At 49.0% G+C, this 24058-nt stretch overlaps 1 protein-coding gene across 1 annotated transcript; it reads right to left on the reverse strand.

The window, feature by feature from the left end:
• Positions 1-204: 204 nt before the first annotated feature.
• On the reverse strand, positions 205-17849 carry LOC135887554 (zinc finger protein 271-like). Its single transcript, XM_065415281.1, has 3 exons — positions 17730-17849; positions 2777-2855; positions 205-2387 (listed from the first exon to the last, which is right to left on the reverse strand). Exons 1-3 carry the CDS (start codon positions 17847-17849, stop codon positions 205-207), a joined length of 2382 nt encoding a protein of 793 aa, XP_065271353.1.
• Positions 17850-24058: the final 6209 nt, after the last annotated feature.

The raw sequence follows: 24058 nt of genomic DNA on the forward strand, positions 1-24058 counted from the left end.
TGGAGTCCAAAGGCTCAGTCTCAGAGGTGTTGAGGCCGGGGGGGCTGCCTTTGTTGCCAGGGCATGGCATGGACCCTTTAAATCCATAACAGGTACCCTGTAAAACCCAGCCAAGCATAGACCCCACCATCCCCATTTGACTGAGTGTAGCAGAACCGTTAGAAACACCATAACAAAAGCAACAATGAAAAACATTGTGAACACCTATTCCATGTGTATTTTCTGATGCCTTATAAGGTGGGAGCTCTGACGGAAGCTTTTCCCACACTCAGGGCATTTATAGGGTTTTTCTCCCGTATGGATCCTCTGATGTGTTTTAAGAAGTGAGTTCGACTGGAAGCTTTTCCCGCACTCACTACATTTAAAAGGTCTCTCCTCAATGTGGATTTTCTGGTGTCTAACAAGGCCTGAGGTCACACTGAATCGTTCCCCACAGTCGGGGCATTTATAGGGCCTGTCTTCTGAGTGGATTCGCCGGTGTCTCCTAAGGGCTGAGCTGTCAGTGAACCTTTTCTCACATTCAAGGCATTTAAAGGGTCTCTCTCCTGTATGGATTCTTTGGTGTTTCAAAAGGGCTGAGCTGTGACTAAAGCTTTTCCCACATTCAGGGCATTTATAGATTTTCTCTCCTGTGTGGATTATCTTATGTTTAATAAGGCTTGAACTGTCACTGAAGCTTTTCCCACATTCTGGGCATTTATAAGGTTTCTCTTCTGTATGGATTCTTCTGTGTTTAATGAGGCCTGAGTGGTCACTGAAACTTTTCCCACAGACAAGGCATTTATAGGGTCTCTCTCCTGTGTGGGTTCTTTGATGTACAATAAGGGCTGAATTCACACTAAAGGTTTTCCCACACTCAGGGCATTTATAAGGTTCTTCTCCTGTGTGGTTTCTCTTATGTTTAATAAGTCCTGAGCAGTCACTGAAGTTTTCCCCACAGACCACGCATTTATAGGGTCTCTCACCAGTGTGGCTTCTCTGATGTCTAGTAAGGTGTGAGCTCAGACGGAACGTTTTCCCACAGTCAAGGCATTTATAGGGTCTTTCTCCCGAGTGGAGTCTCTGATGTACAATGAGGTCTGAGTTCACACTGAAGCTTTTCCCACAGTCGGGACATTTATAGGGCTTCTCTCCAGTGTGGATTCTCTGATGCGTGATAAGAGTTGATCTGCGATTGAAGCTTTTCCCGCACTCAAGGCATTTAAAGGGTCTCTCTCCCGTGTGGATTCTTTGATGTTTGATAAGGTAGGACCTCGCATTGAAGCTCTTCCCACAGTCGGGGCATTTATAAGGTTTATCTACAGTGTGTATCCTCTCATGTGTAAGAAGGTAGGAGCTCACTCGGAATCTTTTCCCACATTTGAGGCACTCATAGGGTTTCTCTGCTATATGGATTTTCCGATGAGTACAAAGGGTTGAGCTCAGACGGAAGCTTTTCCCACAGTCGGGGCATTTATAAGGTTTAGCACCAGTGTGGATTCTCTGATGTCGAACAAGGCATGAGCGCAGGATGAAGCTTTTCCCACAGTCAGGGCACTTGTAGGGTCTTTCTCCCGAGTGGATTGCCTGATGTACAGTAAGGGCTGAAATCACACGGAAGCTTTTCCCACAGTCAGTACAGTTATAGGGCTTCTCTGCCACGTGGATTTTCTTGTGTTTTATAAAGGCTGAGCAATCACTGAAGCTTTTCCCACAGTCGGGGCATTTATAAGGTCTCTCTCCTGTGTGGGTTCTCTGATGTTTCATAAGGTCAGAGCTTGCACAGAAGCTTTTCCGACAGTTGGAGCACTTGAAGGGTTTATCTACAGTGTGGGTCCTCTCGTGCATAAGAAGGTAGGAGCGCACTCGGAAGCTTTTCCCACATTGTAGGCACTCATAGGGTTTCTCTGCCCTGTGGATTTTCTCATGTGTCCTAAGTGTTGAGTTCTGACGGAAGATTTTCCCGCAGTCGGGGCACTTATAGGGCTTCTCTCCAGTGTGGATTCTCTGGTGAGTAACAAGGATTGATTTCTGATTGAAGATTTCCCCACACTCCATGCATTTATAGGGTCTCTCATCAGTGTGGACTGTCTGATGCACAGCAAGGTCTGAGTTCACACTGAAGCTTTGGCCACACTCAGGGCAGTTATAGAGTTTCTCTGCAGTGTTAATTCTCTGATGGACTTTGTTATTTTTAGTTTTCCTGAGAGCTCTGCCAGTGGAAGTGGCTTTACTCTGTGATGTCTCTCCAGGAATTTTTTCCTGACTGTCTGATATGCATTGAGAGTCACATGCCGTCACCTGGTCAGGACTCGAGGAAACTTTCCCTGCCAACATTCCCAATAAACTCCCATGTGATTCTGCTTCCTCTAGACAATTCTCCTCCTTTAGCTTCACCATCCCATCCTCTGTTGGAATAAAGAGGGAGAATTGAGACCTGATTCATTTCTTGTGCTGGGAAGTAAAGAATCCTTGGAAAGGGGGAACAGCAGAAATAAATAATAATGATATTGTCTGAAATTAGGAGCCAAATCCCACAACGCAGAGGGACCAGTTCTGCTCCCACGTAACACCTCAACCGCCAGGAAAGGACAGAGGATGAGGGGGAGAGAGGTGTATTCGTCAGTCAGTGAGTGTGGGAAGGAAGTCATGACTGACACACCTGGCAGGAGGATGTGACCCCTGCTGGGACAACCCTGACGTGGGTGAAGAGGGGCAGAACTGGGGCCTTGGTGGAAAAGCCAGCTGGTTTGTTCACTCGCCCGTGGTTTCTGAGTTGGCTTAACAAACTCCTCACCTGTGCAGGCGCCTCTCATGATCTCCCCTTCCTCTGCATCCAAGGGGCCCGGCTCCTCCCCTGGCTCCATCAGAGAGATCTGGAGTAGAAATAGCCCCGGGTTAGATGAAGCGTGGACTCCCTGCAGGCTGGGTGAGTTTATTGGCTCACTTGCAGGCGGGTGCAATTTTTACTGATCTTTTATTATGAAAGAGGAAAGTGGTGTTTAAAAGTGAAGAGTTAAAATCAGTGGATGGAAACTTTAATTCTCTCTCCAGTCACCGATCGATGCCACCTTAGGTTGTTGCTATAGCAGGGCTTCCTGCATGCAGCCAGCTGAGAGACGGGATGGGAATGAGACAGGCACTAAGGAGACCTCGGTTCTGTTACTAGCTTTGTCCTGGACCTGAAGAGCTATGATGTCTTCCTCATGCTTTTCTTCTAGGATAAGAGGCTAACATGGCCATTCTCAAGTGTTCAAACACCATGAGTCAGCTCTTCACATAGCCCCGCTCTGAACCCACCCCAGATGTGTTCCTAGCCCACAGTGTTCCCAGAATGCTTCCAGACCCCGTTAGCAGCCAATGTGGTGAGGGAAAAGAAAGATGCAACCAGAGCTACAAGCCACATTAAAGAGGAATCTAGAACCCCAAGGTTCTAGGGTTGTGTTGGATGATATGCCGGCACTGAGAGATGGGGAACGGGGTAGGAACCATATGACATATGTCTGTCCCTCCCTGACCCCTTTATCTATCCCTAGAGTCTGTTCCTATAATGGTGGCAGCCCGCTGGCACTCCCTACCTATTTCCCACTGGGAGAAAGACCCTGTACATTTATTTCTAACAGTCTGAGCTTTATCCAGCTAGTTATCTCAGGATCACAGCACTCTTCTGTCTGGGGCGAGCTCTTAGCAAAGCTTTCTTCAAACACTTCTAGACTCTATCATATTGAGAAAATACTTGGCCAGTTTAGTACAGTGCAGAGCAGGTGTAGTGTCAGAAACTGCTGAGGGTGCATCATATTTTTCTTCCCCATTTCCTGTTTAAAAAACCCCACCACCACCACATTCCTCTTCTTTGTAAGTACAGGGGTAGTGAATTCTGGCAGACAGGGGTCTCCCTCTCAGAATTCCTCACCTTTCCCCATCTTGTAGTCCTTGTGATGGCAGTTTTTTACTAAATTTATTATTATTAAGGCTGTTTTAACTTAGTTCAATAAAGTTCATTCAGGATATTGGAGGATATTATCAGTCTCTCGCAGTTCCCACCCCTTCACCCTTGCCCTGAAGATTCCTTCTGAGACGCTGCCTTTGCTTACCCCTCACTTAGCCCCAGAGAGCAGTGATAACCTACAGCACTTCATGCAGGAATGAAGCATGGTTGGCCCATCAAGGTACACCTGCACCTCGCCTCATATCACAGTCACAGCTCTACCAACCTGCCACAACTACTCCCTCCGCTGTTCAATATACCTACACCGAACGCAGTTAATAGTGGTTGGAATGCATGCAGATAAATGCACAAACAATGGTGCAGTCTCACAGTGCTTCCACGTACCTACGTATGCTGCCGCTGTTGTTGATCCACACCCAGTATCTATAGTACTCCAGGGAGCAGAGTTAAGTCAAATGTACCCACTTTCAAATTCCTCCTCAATACTCTCCTTTGCTGTTACACCTACAAAAATCCTTGGCTGCTTGTGTTCAGAGACCACTACCTATCATGCCTCCTTGTACTCCCCCATCTGTCTGTCTGCATTTGATGTCTGTTGTGTGATAGTTGGAATGTGAGCTGCTTGGGGCAGGGAAAATCTTTTTGTGTTTGTACAATGTGTAGGGCCATGGGATCCTGGTCCATGTGTAGAGTTCCTAGGTGCTATGGTCAATAATAATAATAATAAATTAGGGCTGTCAATTAATCACAGTTAACTCACACAATTAACCCCCAAAAATTAATCATGATTAAAAAAATGAATCACAATTATTCACGTTTTAATCACACTGTTAAACACCCATCCGGTTTTTCACCCAGACAGTCCGAGTGCCATTTCACAAGCCCTGATGTCCGGTTTTTTTGATGGGGTGGCGGGGAAGAGGCGGAGCAGGGGCAGGGCCTTGGCAGGAAGAGGGGGGTAAGGGGGTGGGGCCTTGTGGGAGGCAGATCAGAGGTCTGGCCTCAGGAAGAGGAGGAGCAGGGGGGATGGCCTATGGGGTCCTGTTACCAGCCCTTAGAAAGATGGCAACAGTATTAGCCACGCTCCCCGTTCTGGAAGGGCAGGAGGCAGCACTGGGCAACCTTAACTCTGTGTTAACAAAGCTTTTGAGCAGTTCTTTCACTTGGCTTTTTAAAAATAATTTCAGCAACTCCATGTTCCACAGCCCAGCTCTCACCTCTACTGCCTCTGATTCCTGGGCAATCCTTAACCTGACCACAGAAGGCCCTGTCTGCATGGTTAGTTCCTGTATTGCCCCTGTATCATCTCCCCAGCTCGGAGTCTTCCTGTCTCTCTTACGGTCCAGCCCAGTCCTCCCCCACCCCATGCAGGGACAGACTTTGGCAGAGGCCCTGTAGGTTGAGGAGCTGGGCAGAGGATATGTGAACAGTGCAGAGACTGGCATGGAGTCACTGTGGCTGAGGTGTTTTTTTGGAAGGAGGACAGACTTGGGGGGCATAGACAGAGGAGTGGGGGGGGTTATGGGTGGCTCAGCTGAAGACCCCCTCCATCCCCCACTGCATAACTCTGATGCCTCTCCTTCTCCCCGTCCTCCTGCACTGCTTTGACCTCTCTTTTCCTCTAGGAGCAGCAGCATGTGGTGTGGGGACGGGTGAGCCTGAAGAACCTTCCCCACTGCTGGAAGCCATGCGATTTAACCCAGAATCATTGCACATTTTAACTGTGTGATATGAAGCTGCTGTGAGTAAAACAATTATTTATTGGAGACATCCACACTTTGGTATGTATATGGTCAGATATGTACAAAGAAGGTAAAATGTTAATCTGTAATGCTATGCAACATTAGCTTAGGGAGGATCTAACGGGTTTTTTATCCCCCATGTAGACATACCCTACATCTCTCTGTGTCTCAGTTTCCCCTCTGTACAATGGGGATAATAGCTTTTCTCTGCCAGGGAGAGGTGGTGTGAGGATATATACTTATTGAGAGGTGCTCAGATTCTTTGATGCTATAAACACCTTAGCTAGAATTTTCCTGACATCTGAAAAGTAAGTCTTTGATTATGAGCAATATGTAATATTTATATACCTCTGTTTAATTATGGATATATTTATTACAAAAGACTATTACTAGACTAAAAGTTATAAGGGCTTGTCTATACTCGACCAGTATAAACTAATGTGTGAGTTTAAACCTATAGTTACACTGGTATAACTCCTCATGTGGACACTTATTCCAGTATAAATGAGTGCCCCTGATTGGTTTAGCTTATATCATTTTGGAAGGGGTTTAATCTAAGGCCTGGTCCACACTACCCCCCCACTTCGGACTAAGGTACGCAAATTCAGCTACGTTAATAACGTAGCTGAATTCGAAGTACCTTAGTCCGAACTTACCGCGGGTCCAGACGCTGCAGGCAGGCTCCCCCGTCGATGCTGCATACTCCTCTCACCGAGCTGGAGTACCGGCGTCGACGGCGAGCACTTCCGGGATCGATCCCAGAACATCGATTGCCTGTCGTCGGACCCGGAGGTAAGTGTAGACGTACCCTAAATGGGAAAAAGGCACTCTGGTTTTGGTAGAATAATGTCCACATGGGGGGCGGGGGTTAAATCAGAATAACTACATCTGTATAATTGGTCAAACTTTCCAGTGTAGACAGTCCCTAAGGTGCTGGAGAGAGAAGCAAAAATAACATTCGAGAAAGGCCATCCTCTTTGGTGAATCAAAGGAAAAGGAAGGCATGTTATAGCAACCTAGAAAATCTGACAGCCTGGAAATCACACGATAGCAAAGAAGAAACTTGTGCTAGAGGAAAATTAAGAAGAACAAATATTTTAAATAACACATGTAAAATAAACATTCAGAATATCATAGGAAATATGTTTTACAACAAACTGAGACATGGCTGCTTCGCTACTTGCATCAATTGTGATTTTCTGGGATTATTTACCATTAATGAATGGTTTTTAAGTTGCACAATGACATCCAACTATACAATTAGGGTGACCATAATTCCCAAAGGGAAAATGTGTGGGGCTGGCCTAAGCCCTCCCCCTCCCCACTGTGGGACTAGCCCAAGCTGCATGCCTGAGCCCCTCCCCCCCATGGGGCTGACCTGAGCCCGCCCCCCCCCCCTCAAGTGGGGCTTAATATGGAGATATACCTATCTCATAGAGCTGGAAGGGACCTGGAAAGGTCATCAAGTCCAGTCCCCTGCCTTCACAGCAGGACTAAATACCATCCCTGACAGATTTTTGCCCCAGATACCTAAATGGCCCCCTTAACGATTAAATTTATAACCCTGGGTTTAACAGGCCAATGCTCAAACCACTGAGCTATCCCTCCCCTCAAGTGGCTTGCCCAAGCCCTGCCTGTCGTCCCCCCCCCGTCCCCCCCAAGGTGGATGCTGGTAGCACTGCTCATTCAAGTCCTGCCTGCCCCCCAACTCCCCTCTACATGGAGCTGGCACCACCACTCTCCCCCCCCCCATGTTCCTCTGCACCCCACTTTTCTGACAAAAGTGGGCATTTGTGCTGTTTGCTCTTGCCAACTGATCAAGTCGCCGAGACACATGGGACCAATGCCCACTTTTGCCAAAAAAGTTGGGGCAGCCAGAACAGGGTTTAAAAATGGGACTGTCCTGGCCAAAACGGGAGGTATTGTCACCCTAAGTAAATTAGGATGTGCTAAGGACCATTCCCCCTGCCCCAACCTATCTGGCAGCACAGCTCCCCCTTTCCGAACCCCAGCTACTGCACCCTGTCCCTGGTTTTGCCAATCTGCCCCTCTCCTTCGCTTCCCTCCACTTGTTTTGCCTTCCTCGGCAAACTGCACACACATCCCTGCCATGTGCCGCCCTTTGCCCCCTGTTAATCGCAGGGAGCAGATACTGATGGCAGGTCAGGGCAGCAGAGCATGTTCCCACTGCTCCAGCCTGCTCAGTGACTGCGAAGTCGCAAATTCTGGTGGGAAGCAGTTTCTGACATACACGAAACTGGGCGTGTGTCAGGGAGGGCAGCAGCTCTGAGGCTCGCAGCCTTTTCCCCCGGGTCTCTCCCCTCACCTGCAGGCTCCGGCTCAGGGGCTGGTGTCGGCAGAGCCCGGGGCTGCCAGGGGCAGAAAGTCCCCGCCGGCTGGGCAGAGAGGGGGGTTAATGCAGGTCTCTCCCTACACCGCGCTGGGGAGCAGCAGCGGCTCAGCCGGGGCTCCAGGCTCACAATGGAGGCAGCAGCAGATGCTACTGACCCAGGAAGCTCAACCCCTGATATCCTGAAGAAAGACAGAGAGCAACAGCTTCCTCTCCCTTCGCTCTCGGTGGGGAGGGCTGACAAGCAGGATGGAGAGGGAGGGGAAAGGGACTGGAAGAGCTCTGTGTAGCTGGAAAGCTTGTTTCTCTCACCAACACAAGTTCCTCCAATAAAATCTATTACCTCCCCCAGTTGTCTCTTATATCCTGCGACCCCTGGGCTATAAGAACAGGGCGTACCACATCCTAATGCACATACACAAGGGGGCAGAATTCACACTGTCCCCACGTTCTTGATTCTAGCCCAGCCCAGTTGTGAATGTTTGACTGAGCAACCTTAATCATGTTCATTTTTTGTTCTATGTTCTAGTTCCTGTAGGGAATATCGCTGTAAATCCTCCCCAAAGTGCTGCTCTTCTGTAGAATTACTTAACATGGAGATCTAACCCTCTCCAATCTTGGCCTTTTTCTCACCAGTAATCAAATACTGCTGTAATACCAATCCGATTTTTCCCTTTTCTCAGTTATTGGAATTTTACACAAAATCCCCTCAGATGCTGGTCTCTTTCTACTTATCGATTATTAATATACTGGCAAAATTACTTATTTTTCTCTCTAAATATCTAATAATAGAATCATAGGACTGGAAGGGAGCTGGAGAGGTCATCTAGTCCAGTCCCCTGCACTCAAGGCAGGACTAAGTATTATCTAGAGTCTAGATAGACCATCCCTGACAGGTATTTGTTCAACCTGCCCTTAAAAATCTCCAATACTGGAGATTCCACAACCTCCCTAGGCAATTTATTCCAGTTCTTAACCACCCTGACAGTTAGGAAGTTTTTCCTAATGTCCAACCTAGACCTCCCTTGCTGCAATTTAAGCCCATTACTTCATGTCCTATCCTCAGAGGTTAAGGCAAACAATTCATAGAATCATAGAAGATTAGGGTTGGAAGCATAGGCGCCGACTCCTATGCTCTGCACCCACCAGCAGCTCCCCACCCCGCCCCAGCTCACTGCCTCCTCCCCTGAGTGCGCCGCCGCGTCCTGCTTCTCCCCCCTCCCTCCGAGCGCTTGTGCCGCGAAACAGCTGCGGGATTAACAAATTTGTTAATAAATTTAAATAAATTATATAAATTTATATATTAAATTAATAAATTAAATAAATTTGTTCATCTCTAAGGTACCACTCCTTGTTGTTTTTGCTGATACAGACTAACACGGCTACCCCTCTGAAACCTGTCACTAGGGATTGTTATGGGTGGAGTAGTAATGATACCATAGTTAAGATGGCTGGAGAATTCTCATTTTAATAGGAGCTTTAATCCATTATTGCCAAGAAATGTTGTAAAAGTGCCCCCCTCCCCCCAACACACACACAAATTGCAAATCAGCTGAATTTTGAAGCTTTTCGTTTGGGCAACACCTCATTAATAGGGGGATGGAGACAGAAGATCCCATGGCAGTTGGGAGGGGGTAGTTGGGGGGTGGGGTTGGTGATTGGCAGCTGTTGCTTAGGGGGGCTGGTTTGGGTGGGGGGCAACAGCTGGGACAGGGCAAACCAAGAGCTGGGCAGTTGTCATGTGGGGATATTGCCCCTCTTGTTGGCATAGGGCAACCACCATATTCACACCACTAATGACCCCCCTAGAATCCATCTGTCAGGAGCTTTAGAGACCCTTTGGGGTGACAGTGGTGGTGGGAATGGGCGGGGTTAATACAGCAGGATCGTTATAAAGGATGACAATAGTTAGACACTCTGGATACTGATTAAGGGGATCAGGAACCCAGTCACACACACAGCAGCCCCCTGGAGGGATGACTCTCCCATCCTGCCCCCATCTGGGGCAAAATGCAGCCAGTCAGGGTCTGGCCAACGGCCCCGTCAGCAGCTGGGAGACACTGTCCCCCCAAATGGTGGGAGGCTTCTGGCTTTGATGTTTGTTACATGCAGAACAACTCACTTTCAGCAGCAATCCTGCCATGTTAATTAAAACTAGTGGAAAAATAATTTGATTTTCAGATATGAGGGGGAAACTTGATCATTAAAGATCTTCATTCCCCATTAATGGGAAAATGACTCAAGGCAGTGATTTCCCTCCAACGATTAGGGTAGTGGTCCCCAAAGATTGCACCCCCCCTTACCCCTATCCATGCCCCACGCCTCCCCCCCCCCCCCCCGAGCTGGAGCCGGGGCTGGGATCAATGATGTGGCTGGCTGGGGGGGGGGGCGGTGACAGAGGTAAGGGGGGCCGAGTCTGGGGCCGCAGCTGGGGGTGGATCTGGGGCTGGGAGCGAGGCCGGGTCTGGAGCCGCAGCCAGGGGCCAAGGCTGGAGACAGGGACAGGAGCAGAGCTGCGCCGAGGCTGGGGACGGGGTCAGGCACAGGGATGGGAGCCAGGGACAAGGCTGCAGGCAGGACCGGAGCAGAGCTGGGGGCGGGGAGGGGCTGGGTGGTGCTCCTTCCTGGCCCCCCCATGGGGACTGGCCCGGGCCCTGCTGCACCCCCCAAAGGTACCTCCACACACCCCTGGGGGGGGGCGCTCCCCACAGTTTGGGGACCTCTGGATTAGGGGGTTTATATAGTTCAATAATTAGGGAAGAAAATTGATGAATGTTGGGGGGGGGTATATCTATTTTATATCAATAAAGAATTTCCTTCAGAGATCTTTACAAAGAAGAGTTGGGTTCATTATTCCCATTATACAGATGGGCTTAAAGTGCAGCAAGGGAGGTTTAGGTTGGACATTAAGAAAAACTTCCTAACTGTCAGGATGGTTAAGCACTGGAATAAATTGCCGAGAGAGATTGTGGAATCGCCATCATTGGAATTGTTTAAGAGCAGGTTAGACAAACACCTGTCAGGGATGGTCTAGATAATTAGCCCTGCCCTGAGTGCAGGGGACTGGACTACATGACCTCTCGAGGTCCCTTCCAGTTCTATGATTCTATGGGGAAAATTGAAGTATAGTGTGAAAGTGACCTGCCCCAGCAGGCCAGTGGAGAGCCAGGAATAGAACCATGGGGCCCATCTAATGCCGGTGACCAAGCCACTAAGCTCCACTGTGTCTCATAGTAATGCACACCAAACCCTGCTACAACAGCCCCACGTGGCATCAGTCCATGAATGGAGAGAGAATTAAACCTTCATTGCCCCTCACAGAAAAGCCACACGTCTGATTTTAACTCTTCACTTTTAAAAATGATTTTTCTGTTTTCTAATAAAAGATCAGTTAAAAAAAATCACACCTGGATACATGTGAGTTTATAATTTGACCCCATGTACAGAGAGTCCACACTCCCTATAACCTGGAACTACTTTTTACTCCAGATCTCTCCGATGGAGCTAGGGGAGGAGCTGGGACCCTTGGATGCAGAGGAAGGGGCGAGCCGGAGTGGCAGCTGCACTGGTGAGGAGTCTGTTAAACCAACTTGGAAACCATGGGCGAGTGAAGGAAAAAGCTGAGATTCTCTCCAAGGCCCCGAGAGCCCCCCAGTTCTGCCCCATTTCATCCAGGTCAGGGTTGTGTCCGTCATGGCCTCCTTCCTCCCTGATAGAGGCTTATTAATGAGTCAATTTCCTGAGTGTTGAGGTGATATATGGAAGCAGAATTGGCCCCTCTGCTTTCGGGGATTTGGCCCCCAGTTTCAGATCAAATCATTATTATTTATTTCTGCCATTCCCTCTTCAAGGATTCTTTATTTCCCAGCTCTCAATTCTCCTTCTTTATTCTAACACAGGAGGAGATGGGGAGTAGAAAGGAGGAGAATTGTCTGCCAGAAGCGGAATGACATGGGAGGTTCTTGGGAAGGTTGGAAGGGAATGTTTGCCAGTGTTCTGAGCAAGTAGAAACCCGTGAGAGTCAAGGCGAATCAGAAGTCAGGAAAAAATCTCTCGAGAGGAGCCAGAGGGGTAAAGTCACTTCCACGGGCAGAGCTCTCGGGAGAACTAAAAATACTCAGGCTCGTCAAAGAACCAGCAGTGGAGAGAAACCCTATAGCTTTAGTTGGAGATCAACCCTTTTTAGACCTCAAAGAACCCACACAGGAGAGAAACCTAACAAATGTGATGGCTATTGGAAGAGCTTCAGTGTGAACACAAACCTTCTTACACACACACACAAGAGGACCCCCAGGGCGGAAAACCCCTATAAATGCCTCAAGTGTGGGAAAGGCTTTGATCTGAGCTCAGACCTTATGAGACATCAGAGAATCTTTACAGGATATAAACCCTATAAGTGCCCCAGCTGTGGGAAAACCTATTGTGAGCTCAGACCTGGTCAGAGTTCAGAGAACCCACAGGAGAGAGAACCTATAAGTGCCTTGACTGTGGGGGGAAAGTTTTAACATGAGCTCAATCCTTATGAAACACCAGAGACCCCACAAGACAAAAAGATCCCACACGTTCCCTGACTGCAGGGAAAGTGTCACTGTCAACTTGGCCTTCGTTAGACACCAAAGACTCCACCCAAGAGGGAAACCCTACAAGTGTCCTGACTGTGGGAAAAACTTCTGGTGTCATTCATTCCTTGTGACACATCAGGGAACCTACAAGAGAGAGACTCTGTAAATGCCCCAAATGTGAGAAAACTTCACTTGCTTCTCAGACCTCTTTATGCATCAGAGAATCCACACAGAAGAGAGCCCCTTTAAATGTAGTGAGTGCAGAAAAAGTTCCCAGGCTAATATGCTTCTTATCAGACATCAGAGCACCCACAGCAGGCAGAGACCTTATCCCTGCCCTGACTGAGGGACAAGCTTCTGTCAGAGCTTACCCCATATTACCCAGCAGAGAAATCACACGTGAGAGATGCTCACACTAGGTTTTTAGCTGGTGGCTCTGCAAAATCTACACATAATCTGGAGGTTATGGCACCTCCGGTTGCTTGGGGGCATTGAGAGATGGGGGATCTGTAAGGCGTGATGGTGGGGGCTGGGGAACAGAGGGGAATATCTGGAAGTTGGATTGTTGCTGAGTGGTCACAACCCATTGGAGAAGGATCTTGGGTTCTGATGGGTGGATTATTTAGGGACTAGGATGAGAGATGACAGGGATAACTGATGTCAGAGCCGGTCCGTGGGCAGCTGATATGTACTGGTCAGTTACCATGTTGCGGTCAGGAGATGTGTAGCAGAGTTGGGATCGAGCCAGGTCAGGATACCAGGAATTCAGGGGCAGGTTACAAACTGAAGGCAAGTAATGGGGTTGGGGACAAACCGGGGTCAGGAGCTGGAGTCCAAGGCTCACAATAAAACAAGGTATGGAGCAGAAGCAAGCAAGCAATATCTGCATCATTGCTCAGATAGTTCCCTCTGATGGCTCCCTGGTTTACATACTGGCAGAGGCCAATCTGTGAGCTGCCACTCAGGCCCTGCTGGTCAGCATGTCCTGCAGTGTTTAGTTTCCAGGGTGACCAGCAAAACTCCAGTGGCAATGTGGAAGCACTGGAGGCCCAGAACCTCCACAGTAGCAGATTCTAATCTCATAGGTTCTTTCACTTGAAAATTTTCCATTCTCCCAAGAGATTGAAAAGCAACATGCCCCCACACTTCCACCCAACTCACCCTGTGCCACAACACCCGAGCAGGGACCTCAGCGCTGTTAAAACAGATGAAGTTCCCCAAGGCACAGGCTGTGGAAGAGTCCAACGTGCCAACCTGTTGCTCCCAGAGAATTCGAGGTCGGAGATCAGGTTTGTGCTAGAGGAGATATTGGAGGAAGCTGGGACGCGTGGTGCTTTTCGGTATCTGTTAGAGACAGAAGCAAAAGCCCTACAGCACGCCGGCACCGTACTCAACGCAAAGGTGGCAAGTTCCACGGGAAACTTTCCCCGTCTCATGCCCAGGCTTTTAAGGTTTCGTTGAGTGGGATCCTGAGGCCACCTTTAGTGTCACTAAAAGTTTTTGTTTGTGTTCATATTTAGCGATAGAGGTGCTGATCCGCTGTGGCTCCAAATGAAACCACTGGGAGCTGCAGTTCTGCAAAGGAGCAGCCAGGTGCATCCAGCTTGGACTCCAGAATGTCGGCCCCTGAATGATGGGCCCCTGAACATTGCGGCTGGAAACCCTGTCTGCTCACTGAGGTCAGCGAATAAAGCAGGGTGGATAAATGCCAACGTTATTTTAAAAATAATTTTATTTCAATTGTCTTTTTATTTAAATAATTACTCTTTTAAAAACCTATTAAAAATCAAATGTGAAGTGATGATAACCTACAGTAAGGCCTTACTTTACCATCCCATCTATTAAATACATTTAAATTAAATAAAAATATTAATAAGTAACATACATTTGATGCTGAAGTTTTAAATAAAGTTGAACAGCTGGACTGATGGAAGTAATTGATTAGGCACCGTAACCAGCATTTGTTGAAGTGCTAAACCAGATTTTAACACTTCTTTGGCAGGTGCAGAGAGAACATTTTCTTCCTTTCAGTTTATTCAACTAGTTCAGTTCAATGATTAAGAACATAAGAGTGGCCAGACTGTGTCAGACCAAAGGTCCATCTAGCCCAGTATCCTGTCTACCGACAGTGGTCAATGCCAGGTGCCCCAGAAGGAATGAACACAACAGGTAATCGTCCCGTGATCCATCCCCTGTTGCCCATTCCCAGCTTCTGGCAAACAGAGGCTAGGGACATTAGTTCATTCAATGTTAAGAAAATGATTGGGAGTTGAAAAAGCAAGAAAACTTTTTGTCCCCTCTTCCAATCTATGAATACAAATGAGGTGTCACAGGGTGAGATCTACTAGTTCTGCAACCTTGAAGGGCAGAGTGACCAGAAACAATCAGTTCAGTTCACTACCTATAGATCACACTTCCTTTGTTTAATAAGTCAGTTGTTTATCAAAACAGTTCTTGCATTAAAAGCTTTTTTTTTCTCCTCATGTTGAAGGTAGTTTTATTTAACTAATAAAAAAGTGCTGGTTTTGTGCAGTTGTAACTGAATTCCAATTTCCAGCCAAATACAGCTGGACACAAATCACGAGTAAAATATTAATCATCTAGTAAATAAGAAATGCTTCATTCTCCATTTTCTAACATAAGAAAAAAAGTACAAAGAAGAATCTAAATGTATGTTAACTAATTGCTCAAATAAATGTTTTTGCTAACTGGTAGGTTACACTGCATCTATACACAAGTACTAAATTTAATGTAAAGGCTACATTTAATTACATATCAACAGGTTTTAATGGGTACCAACCAATGAGAATCAACCTTTCTTTAGGAAAGTAACTAAAAAGTTAAAATGCAAAGTGAGATTAAAACTGATCAGTAAAATCAAGGTTTTAGTGATGTCAATTACTTTTATTTAAATCAGTCCACCCTGGAATAAAGCCCCTGATTATTCCCTGGAAAGAGAGACAGAGATGGGGCAATTTCCACAGATATACACCCAGTGGGATCCATGTCAATCAGTCCTGGATTAAAGCAGTTCCAGCAGGTTTGTAAGACCCTCCAAGCTGCTCCGTTTCCCACAGATGTATTTCCCTTCTGAGAACTACAGACTAGAATGTAACAGACCACTTCAAGGTCCTCTTAGTGCTTCAGATCATTGGGGAAGTAACATTTGTCAACACAGTTTTTCAACTTTATATAATGTATTAGAAATAAAGCTAAGTTGAAAAGGAAATAAGCATATTAATAATAGACTAATAAAGAAGTCCAGTTAATAACAGAATGATTCATAATAACGTGAATCAACCATTAATTATTAGCTGAATCAGATCAATATATCAGACCATTCCCACGTGGACTCTAGCAGTGTGGCATGGCAGCAGTTCATTTAGCTATCAGCCCAGGCAATGGGGTGTTTTGCCAATTAGGTCTAAGCTTGTACTCCAGCCAAAGGCTTGATGCAGAAGGGAAAGAACCAAGCCCCAAGACACAGCTAATGTGTGGATCATAATTTAAATTGCTAGCAATCAGCTGTTTCTGCCCAGATTTCATGTTTCGATGATCCCCTTATTCACTGAGTGAGCAGCATCTGACCTAGGAAGCTCAGCCACTGAGCAGAGAGAGAAAGCAAGCAGCCTCCCCTCCCTTAGCAATACACAGAGCCCTCTGATAGCAACTCTGTATTGCTGTGGGATTTTAAAAGCTGCTGTGTCCCACCCCAGAGGTGGCTGCATTAGGGATCCCTGAGCAGCATTGGCTGTTAACTAGCTGCCATACCCCACCTCAGAGCTACTTGCCCACCAGTTACCACAGATCTTCTCTTTCTGCAAGCCACCAGTTGTTTATCTATGTTTTCCCAGTCACCGACCCCTGCTCTGGGCTCCCCTGCAGTCTGGACCTTATCTCCTCCTCCCACACAGGCTGAGCCCAGTGGGGTTGGTGCTCTCGGGATAAACAATCCCCCAGTGACTGCTCCCTGGCTGTTATTCCAGTATCAGAAGACTCCTGAGGTCTCCCATTCCCATTCAGGTTGAGCTGTGAAACAGAGAGAGCGGCCCAACTTGCAACTGGGGAACTAGGAAGGTGAGTGTTTGGTTTCCACCAACTCTGAGACAGGCACCCCAGGTCCAAATGGTTTAACTACATCTCAGAAGGACTGAACCTGGAATCTCTTCCCCTCCCAAAGCAATTCCCTTACACAGCCTTTCAAGCTGCTTTAAGGGCTGGGAATAGTATATTTTCTAAATCCCAGCCCCCCCTGCTCTACCCTACTAGACTCCACTCCCACCCAATAGCTGGGGATAGAACCCAGGAGTCTGGGTTCCCAGCCTCCCCCCATTTCCAATCCACTACCCCACACTCCATTCCTAAAGCCAGGAATAGAACCCAGGAGTCCTGTCTCCCACTCCCCCCTGCTCTAACCTGCTAGACTCCCCTCCCCAAGCTGTGATAGAATCCAGGAGTCCTGATTTATATTCCCCTTACCTGTAACCACAACACCAAACCTTCCTCCTCCTCCACCCAAAGCTGGGGGTCAAGTCACAATAAGGATACCTGAGCTGTACACTGGGAGTCAGGACTCGTGGTTTCTCTCCCTGGCTCTGGGAGGGGAGTGAGGTAGAGTGGAATGGTTAAAGAAGGGGGGCTGGGTGTTCAGGACTCCTGGGTCCTCCTATCCCCGGCTCTAGGACACCACATAGCATCCAAAGGGTATGTTCATCCCCAAAGTGCATCAGCCCTGCTCTGGTAGGACCCTCCCTCTGCATGGGTGAGGGGATTTCAGACTCCCTGGCTCATTTCTCTCTCTATGCTCTCTCATTTTCACTGTGCTGGCTCAGGGGAGCTGGGATGCAGGAGGGGGTGAGAGCTCCAGCTGGGGGTGCGGGCTCCAGAGTGAGGCCAGAAATGAGGAGTTCAGAAGGTGGGAGGGGGCTCCAGTCTGAGGCAGTGGGTTGGGATGCGAGAGGGGGTGAGGGCTCCGGCTGGGGGTGTGGGCTCTGGGTTGGGGCCAGGGATGATGGATTTGAGGTGCAGGAGGGGGCTCTGGGCTGGGATCAAGGGGTTCGGAGGGCAGGAGGGGGATCAGGGCTGGGGCTGAGCAGGGGATCGGGTCCCAGGAGGGGGTCAAGGTGCAGGCTCCGGACAGCGCTTACCTCAAGCAGCTCCCGGAAGCAGCGGTACGGCCCACTCCGGCTCCTAAGTGGAGGCATGGCCAAGCGGCTCTGCGCCCTGCCCCGTCCACAGGCGCCTCCCCCGCAGCTCCCATTGGCCATGGTTCCTGGCCAATGGGAGCTGCGGGGGCAGCACTTGGGGCGGGAGCAGCATGCGGAGCCCCCTGGCTGCTCCTATCCGTAGGAGCTGGAGGGGGGACATGCCTCTGCTTCCTGGGAGCCATGCGGCGCGGAAGCTAGCAGGGAGCCTGCCAGCCCCGTTGTGTGGTGCCGCCAATCAGACAGTCAATGGCCCAGTCAACGATGCTGACCGGAGCCGCCAGGATCCCTTTTCAACTGGTCAAAAACCGAACACCTGGTCACCCTACGCTTCCCTGATGTGAAAGGGCCTCTCCCCTGTAGCAGAGAGCTGGGTAAAGGATGGAGCCAAGCTGTGAGTGCAGCAGAGACCTGGAGTTACTGACTGGGGGCGGGGGGGGGGGTGTTTCTTAAAGGGGATCAGGGATGGTTAAGGGGACTCCTGCCCTAAGTTCCCTCTAAGCTGCGCGGCCGCATGGCCATGCAGCAGCCTATTAAGCGTCGCACAGGCGCTCAGGGCTGCGGTGGGGAGAGATGCCTCTCCCCCAGCCAAGGAGCTGACGCAGCTGGGGGAAAGATTCCCCTCCCCCGGTCCCAATGCAGCCAGGCCCGGACCTGCTATAGCCAGGGAAGAAGCGCCCCTCCCTCGGCCCCAACCCAGCCCAGCCCCGCCCTGGACCTGCTGCAGATGGGGAAGAGGCGCACCTCCCCTGGCCCCAACCCAGCCCAGTCCCCAACCTGCCATGGCGGGGAAGAGGCGCCTATCTTGCGGCCCCAGCCCCAGAGCTGATGCAGCAGGGAGAGGTGACTCAGCCCTCCAGCCTAGGTGCTGCTGTGGGGAGAGAGAGCTGGGGGGAGTCTTCTCTCCCCACTGTAGCCCCAGGGCAGCCTGCACCCTAAGCCCCTCATCCCCGGCCCCACCCCAGAGCCCGCAGTCCCAGCCAGAGCCCTCATCTCCTGCACCCCAACCCTCTGCCCCAGCCCTGAGCCCCCTCCCACACTCCGAACTCCTCGGCCTCACCCCCGCCAAATGAATTTTGTTATGTGCACCAATATGGAGGTGAGGTGTCACACATCACCTCCATATTGGTGCACATAACAAAATTCATTCTGCACATGCATGGGAAAAATTAGAGGGAGCACTGCTGAGTCCTACCTATAGGGGCCTCTTCTCTGGGGGATGCACCAGGACTTCTAACGTAGCATCCTGAGACAGACTTGCCAAGTGTCACACATGCCGTTGGTCTGTCCCGTAGGGTTGGTAAAAATGTCACACTTCGTTTGAGAGAAAAGATGGGTGAGGTAATATCTCTTATTGGACCAATAAGCACGGGTGGTTTGAGCATTGGCCTGCTAAACCCAGGGTTATGAGTTCAATCCTTGAGGGGGCCACCTAGGGGTCTGGGGATTGGTTCTGCTTTGAGCAGGGGGTTGGACTAGATGACCTCCTGAGGTCCCTTCCAACCCTGATATTCTATGAACTTCTGATGGGAAGAGAATAGGGATTTCCTCCTCCCCCAGGTGATCAACTAGCACAGTGTTGCCAATTTAGTTGTTTTCCAACTAGATCTAGTTGTTTTAAAACTTTTCTAGTTTTAAATTCCATGTAGTTGTTGGTTGGAAATTTGAATTGAAATTGAAACATTAATACACACTTTAAAGGCATACATATGATAAATTAGTTGTGTCTGAAAAAAGCATAATAGGTTTGGAAAGTATGAACAGACAAGCTTTCTCACACAGCTGTCAGTACATTCATTTCGGGGATGTTGGCCCACCTAATAATTTCAAATGAAGTTTTCTAAACAGCAATAAATCATCAGAAATTCAAACACTGATGTTTATTGGTGTTTTGTAATGTTTAAAATGTGGGGCCGAGAGTTAGTGCCAAATCACCTTGCCCATGAAAACATACAGCCCATCTTCACCCTCACGGTCTCACCCCTCGGCCCTCACCCCCTGGAAATTCAAACACCCCCTCTAATTTCAATTCCCAGGGGGAAACACAGAGAGAGACAAGCTTTTGAGCTCCACAGAACTCTTCTTCAGGGCTGGGAGAGGCTCTCATAGCTAAATGCAAATTGGAACAGATTGTTTAGCATATGCAGTTAACCCATATTCTAAGGGACCATTCAAGGTAGAGTCGCCTTTTAACACCTCATAGGACAAAAAGGGGAGTTAGTGGGTTACAGATTGTTGTAATAAGCCATAAATCCAGTGTGTCTGGTCAGTCCATGATTTTTAGTGTCTAGCAGAGTAATGAATTTAAGTTCCCAGGCTTGTCTTTTGAAAGTTTTGTGCAGGTTTCCTTTGAGGAGGAGAACTGATAGGTCACCTGGGGGAGGCAATTATTTTTTGTCAAAGGTCCAAATTTCTTGGTCAAGCAAGGGATAGTCAAGGTCCAGACTCCAGAGAAAATAATAAAAAAACAACAACAATAATGATAATAAGTAAATACAAAGATTTCAGGATCCATTTTAAAGCATCTGGTGGTCCGGATTTGGCCTGCTGTCCACCTATTAACTACCCCTGGGTCAGACACACAGTGATCGCTTTGTGACAAGGGTTCACCCACTGGTGATAATTGGACTGACAAAGCTACAGCTACACTGCATACACCTGGTTTGAGGGAGACAGACTCCCCCACACTGTGCCCAGTAGCTGAGGGGAAAGGTGCACCCAGCTAAAGAGTAAGGAACTTTAATCCTACTTCTTCTACACAATGTTCTTAATGCTCCTCTGAGAGTCACAGCTTTGTTCACCAATTCCTCCCATCCCAACTTTAGGGGAGCTATAAACTAGCACTTGCCCATTCCCCCCATTATGTTAGCTGTAACTGGACATCTGTCAGGTGGGGGATTCCCGGGGTTGGGAGAGGGGTTCCCAGAGTTAGTCCCTGGAACAAGCACCACACTTAACAACAGCGTGACACTGTTCCCTAAGCCAGGAGCACAGCCAAGTCAGGATCTCTAGCAGGGGTTACACAGACTTGGCACAGCACAGTCAACCGGATCTTCTCTCCCACTCACGTCGTCTAGACACACACACAGACTCACTGCTCCATGCCAATGCAATACCCGCCCCATGTGCACTCTGGTCCAGCTGGCGGTGAGCGCAGAACAGTGTGTTAGTTACAAGGTCTCCGCTCTAGGATGAGGTTATAACATTCCCCACCCTTTAGCCTGTAGTTACTAGATTTAGTGTTTGACTGGCACTTCCCCCAGCCAATCAGGTTTGTGCAGAGTAGCAGATGGAGAAGAGACAGGAAGGTGCTGTCTCGCAAGCACCACACAAATTCACATCAAGGAGAGCTAGGAAAAGAACCCAGGTCCCTACAAGAACCAAACATCCACTATTTTGCAACAACACCTTTCATTGGAAAGGGGCCACACTATCTGCTTTCCCTGCTAACACAAGGTGGCTCTTTTTGTCCAGGGGTAGTGTCCCCCTGGGACCAAACCAACCTGACCTATCCCGAACAAAATCTGCTGGTTTCTGTGCCATTCTGTGCCCAACACAAGGCTAAACCATTTTTCTTCTTCTGCCAATATGCTCATTGGGTTAGGTGGAGCTGTATTGATACAGGGATTAGTTGCAATAAGTAGCCAGAGCTTGCCCTGGCATCACAGAAGAGCCAGGGCAGCAGTTAGAGGGATCCCCCCCTTTTTATAATTAGGGTGATGCAGTGTCCCTATAGACACTGCCTAACTTACACCCCCTCCTGTTGGCTGCCAGCCTTGTCAGTTTCAGGGCTGCCTCTGGCTCAGAGCAGCAGCTGGGGCTCACAGCTGGAGCCCTGAAATTGACAAGAATGTCAATTTCAGGGCTGGTAGGCTCCCTGCTGTGACATTGAGCCTGTGGTGGGCTCACAGCTGCCCCCCGCCAGGTGTCAGCTAGGCAATGGAGGCTGCTCACCTCCTGAGCCTGGGGCAGGGCTCAATTTGACATTCTTGTCAATTTCACAGCTCCAGCTGTGAGTCCTCCACTGCTGCTCTGAGCAGAAGGCAGCTGGGAAATTCACTGCTGGGAGGCTCCCTGCTGTGAAATTGAGCCGGAGCCACCTGGGTGGCCCGGGGGCTCCAGCTGTGAGCCCTGTGTGGCTGTCAGTGTCCCACAATGCTCCACGTTCCTGGTGAGGATGTGCGCCACCAGCAGAAGGAGGGTAGTGCAGACACCCAGAGCCCATTGAATTACTGCGGCGGCTTTCGATCGACCTAAATTAAGTCAAGCTAATTGTGTAGTGTAGACAACCCCTTAGTGTGCATGAGAGTTTTTTTTTAAAAAACCCATAGAGTTGCAGGGCTGCTATTATGGCTGTGAGAGGCACCTCCCCACGCTGACACTTCGCTAGGTGTGCCGGAAGATGGAGGAATATTAAAAACATGTCACTCCTTTCTGACACCCCTCTTCCTGACTGTTAGTGCCCACCAGATGCCCACTGGCATTCACAGAGTGCTATGCACCATTCCTGCCCTCTTTCTGTGCATCTCTCCCAGTTTCCCTGAGGGTGGTTTAGGCTAACCGAAAGTGGTGGCTCACAGGGAATCCCTAGAACAAGGAGGAACGGATAGGACATCTGTCAAGTCCTTGCCAGTTTGTCTGCAGTTGGCAAAGTGGATGTGCCACTCGCTAGTTCATGTTAGCTAAATTAGGCCTATATACCACCCCTCCTGCCTCCCAGGCTATGGGGAGGTGGTGGGGCTGGGAGGAATGCCTGCTCCAGTTGGAGGCAGCAAAGATGGAGAGTGGAGATGTGGAGATCTGGAGTCCCTTCCTCAGATCTGCACCATGGCAGGCTTGGAGAGGCTGTGGAGTGGCCCTTTAATCTAGATAAGGGGGGTCTCCCCTAAATGAGAACCCCCTCTGGAGATGGTACAGCCTGAGACAATAGGCAGAGGGTGCTCCCAATCACTCCCCTCTTCCAGTCTCGGGGTGAGGGTTATGTGCAGAGGCGCTGACTTCACCAGTTCCCGGGGGGTGCTCGACCTCTGCTCTGCCCCAGGCCCCGCCTCCACTCCACTCCTTCCCCCAGCCCTGCCTCTTCCCATCCCCACTCTGCCGCTTCCCGTCCCCACCCCATTCCACCCCCTCCCCTGCTTCTTCCTGCTCCTGCTCCTCCCCACCCTGTGCCTCCTACAGGCTGCTGAACAGCTGATCATGGTGGGCGGGAGGTGCTGTGAGGGAGTAGGAGGAGCTGATTGATGGGGCCCGCCAGCGGGCCAGAGGGCTGGGGAGGGAGACACTGATCCACGGGGCTCCTGGTGGGTGCTGAGCACCCACTATTTTTTTCCATGGATGCTCCAGCCCCAGAGCACCTGTCAAGGCTGTATCCCTACTTTGAACTTTAGGGTACAAATGTAGGGGCCTGCATGAAAACTGCTAAGCTTATCTACCAGCTTAGCTCTGGTCCCGCTGCCACCATTCTCGATGGATTCCCTCCCTGGGAAGCCTTGAGAAACCTTTCACCAATTCCCTGGTGAATACAGATCCAAACTGCTTGGATCTTAAACAAGGAGAGATTGACCCTTCCCCCCTCCTTCCTTTCACCAACTCCTGGTGAATACAGATCCAAACCCCCTTTGGATCTTAAAACAAGGAGAAATCAATCAGGTTCTTAAAAAGAAGGCTTTTAATTAAAGCAAAAGGTAAAAATCATCTCTGCAAAATCAGTATGGAAAATAACTTTACAGGGTAATCAAACTTAAAGAGCTCAGAGGAATCCCCTCTGTCTTAGGTTCAAAGTATAGCAAACAAGATAAGCACTTTAGTAAAAGGTATATTTACAAGTTGAGAAAACAAAGTAAATCTAAGACGCCTTGCCTGGCTTTTACTTACAATTTTGAAATAAGAGAGACTTGTTTAGAAAGATGGGGAGAACCTGGATTGATGTCTGGTCCCTCTCAGTCCCAAGAGCGAACAACCCCTTAAACAAAGGACACACACAAAAGCCTTTCCCCCCCCCCCAAGATTTGAAAGTATCTTGTCCCCTTATTGGTCCTTGGGGTCAGGTGTCAGCCAGGTTACCCGAGCTTCTTAACCCTTTACAGGTAAAAGGATTTGGAGTCTCTGGCTAGGAGGGATTCCATAGCACTGTACACAGGAGAGCTGTCACCCTTCCCTTTATAGTTATGACACGCCCCCCAAATCACAGATAGTGTTGGACGTCCGGTTCCACACTGGCTGTGATTTCTTCCTGGAGCTTTAGGAGAAAACAGAGTTAATAAAACACATGT

Source organism: Emys orbicularis, chromosome 13 (assembly GCF_028017835.1).
Source record: "Emys orbicularis isolate rEmyOrb1 chromosome 13, rEmyOrb1.hap1, whole genome shotgun sequence".
Lineage (NCBI taxonomy): Eukaryota > Metazoa > Chordata > Testudines > Emydidae > Emys > Emys orbicularis.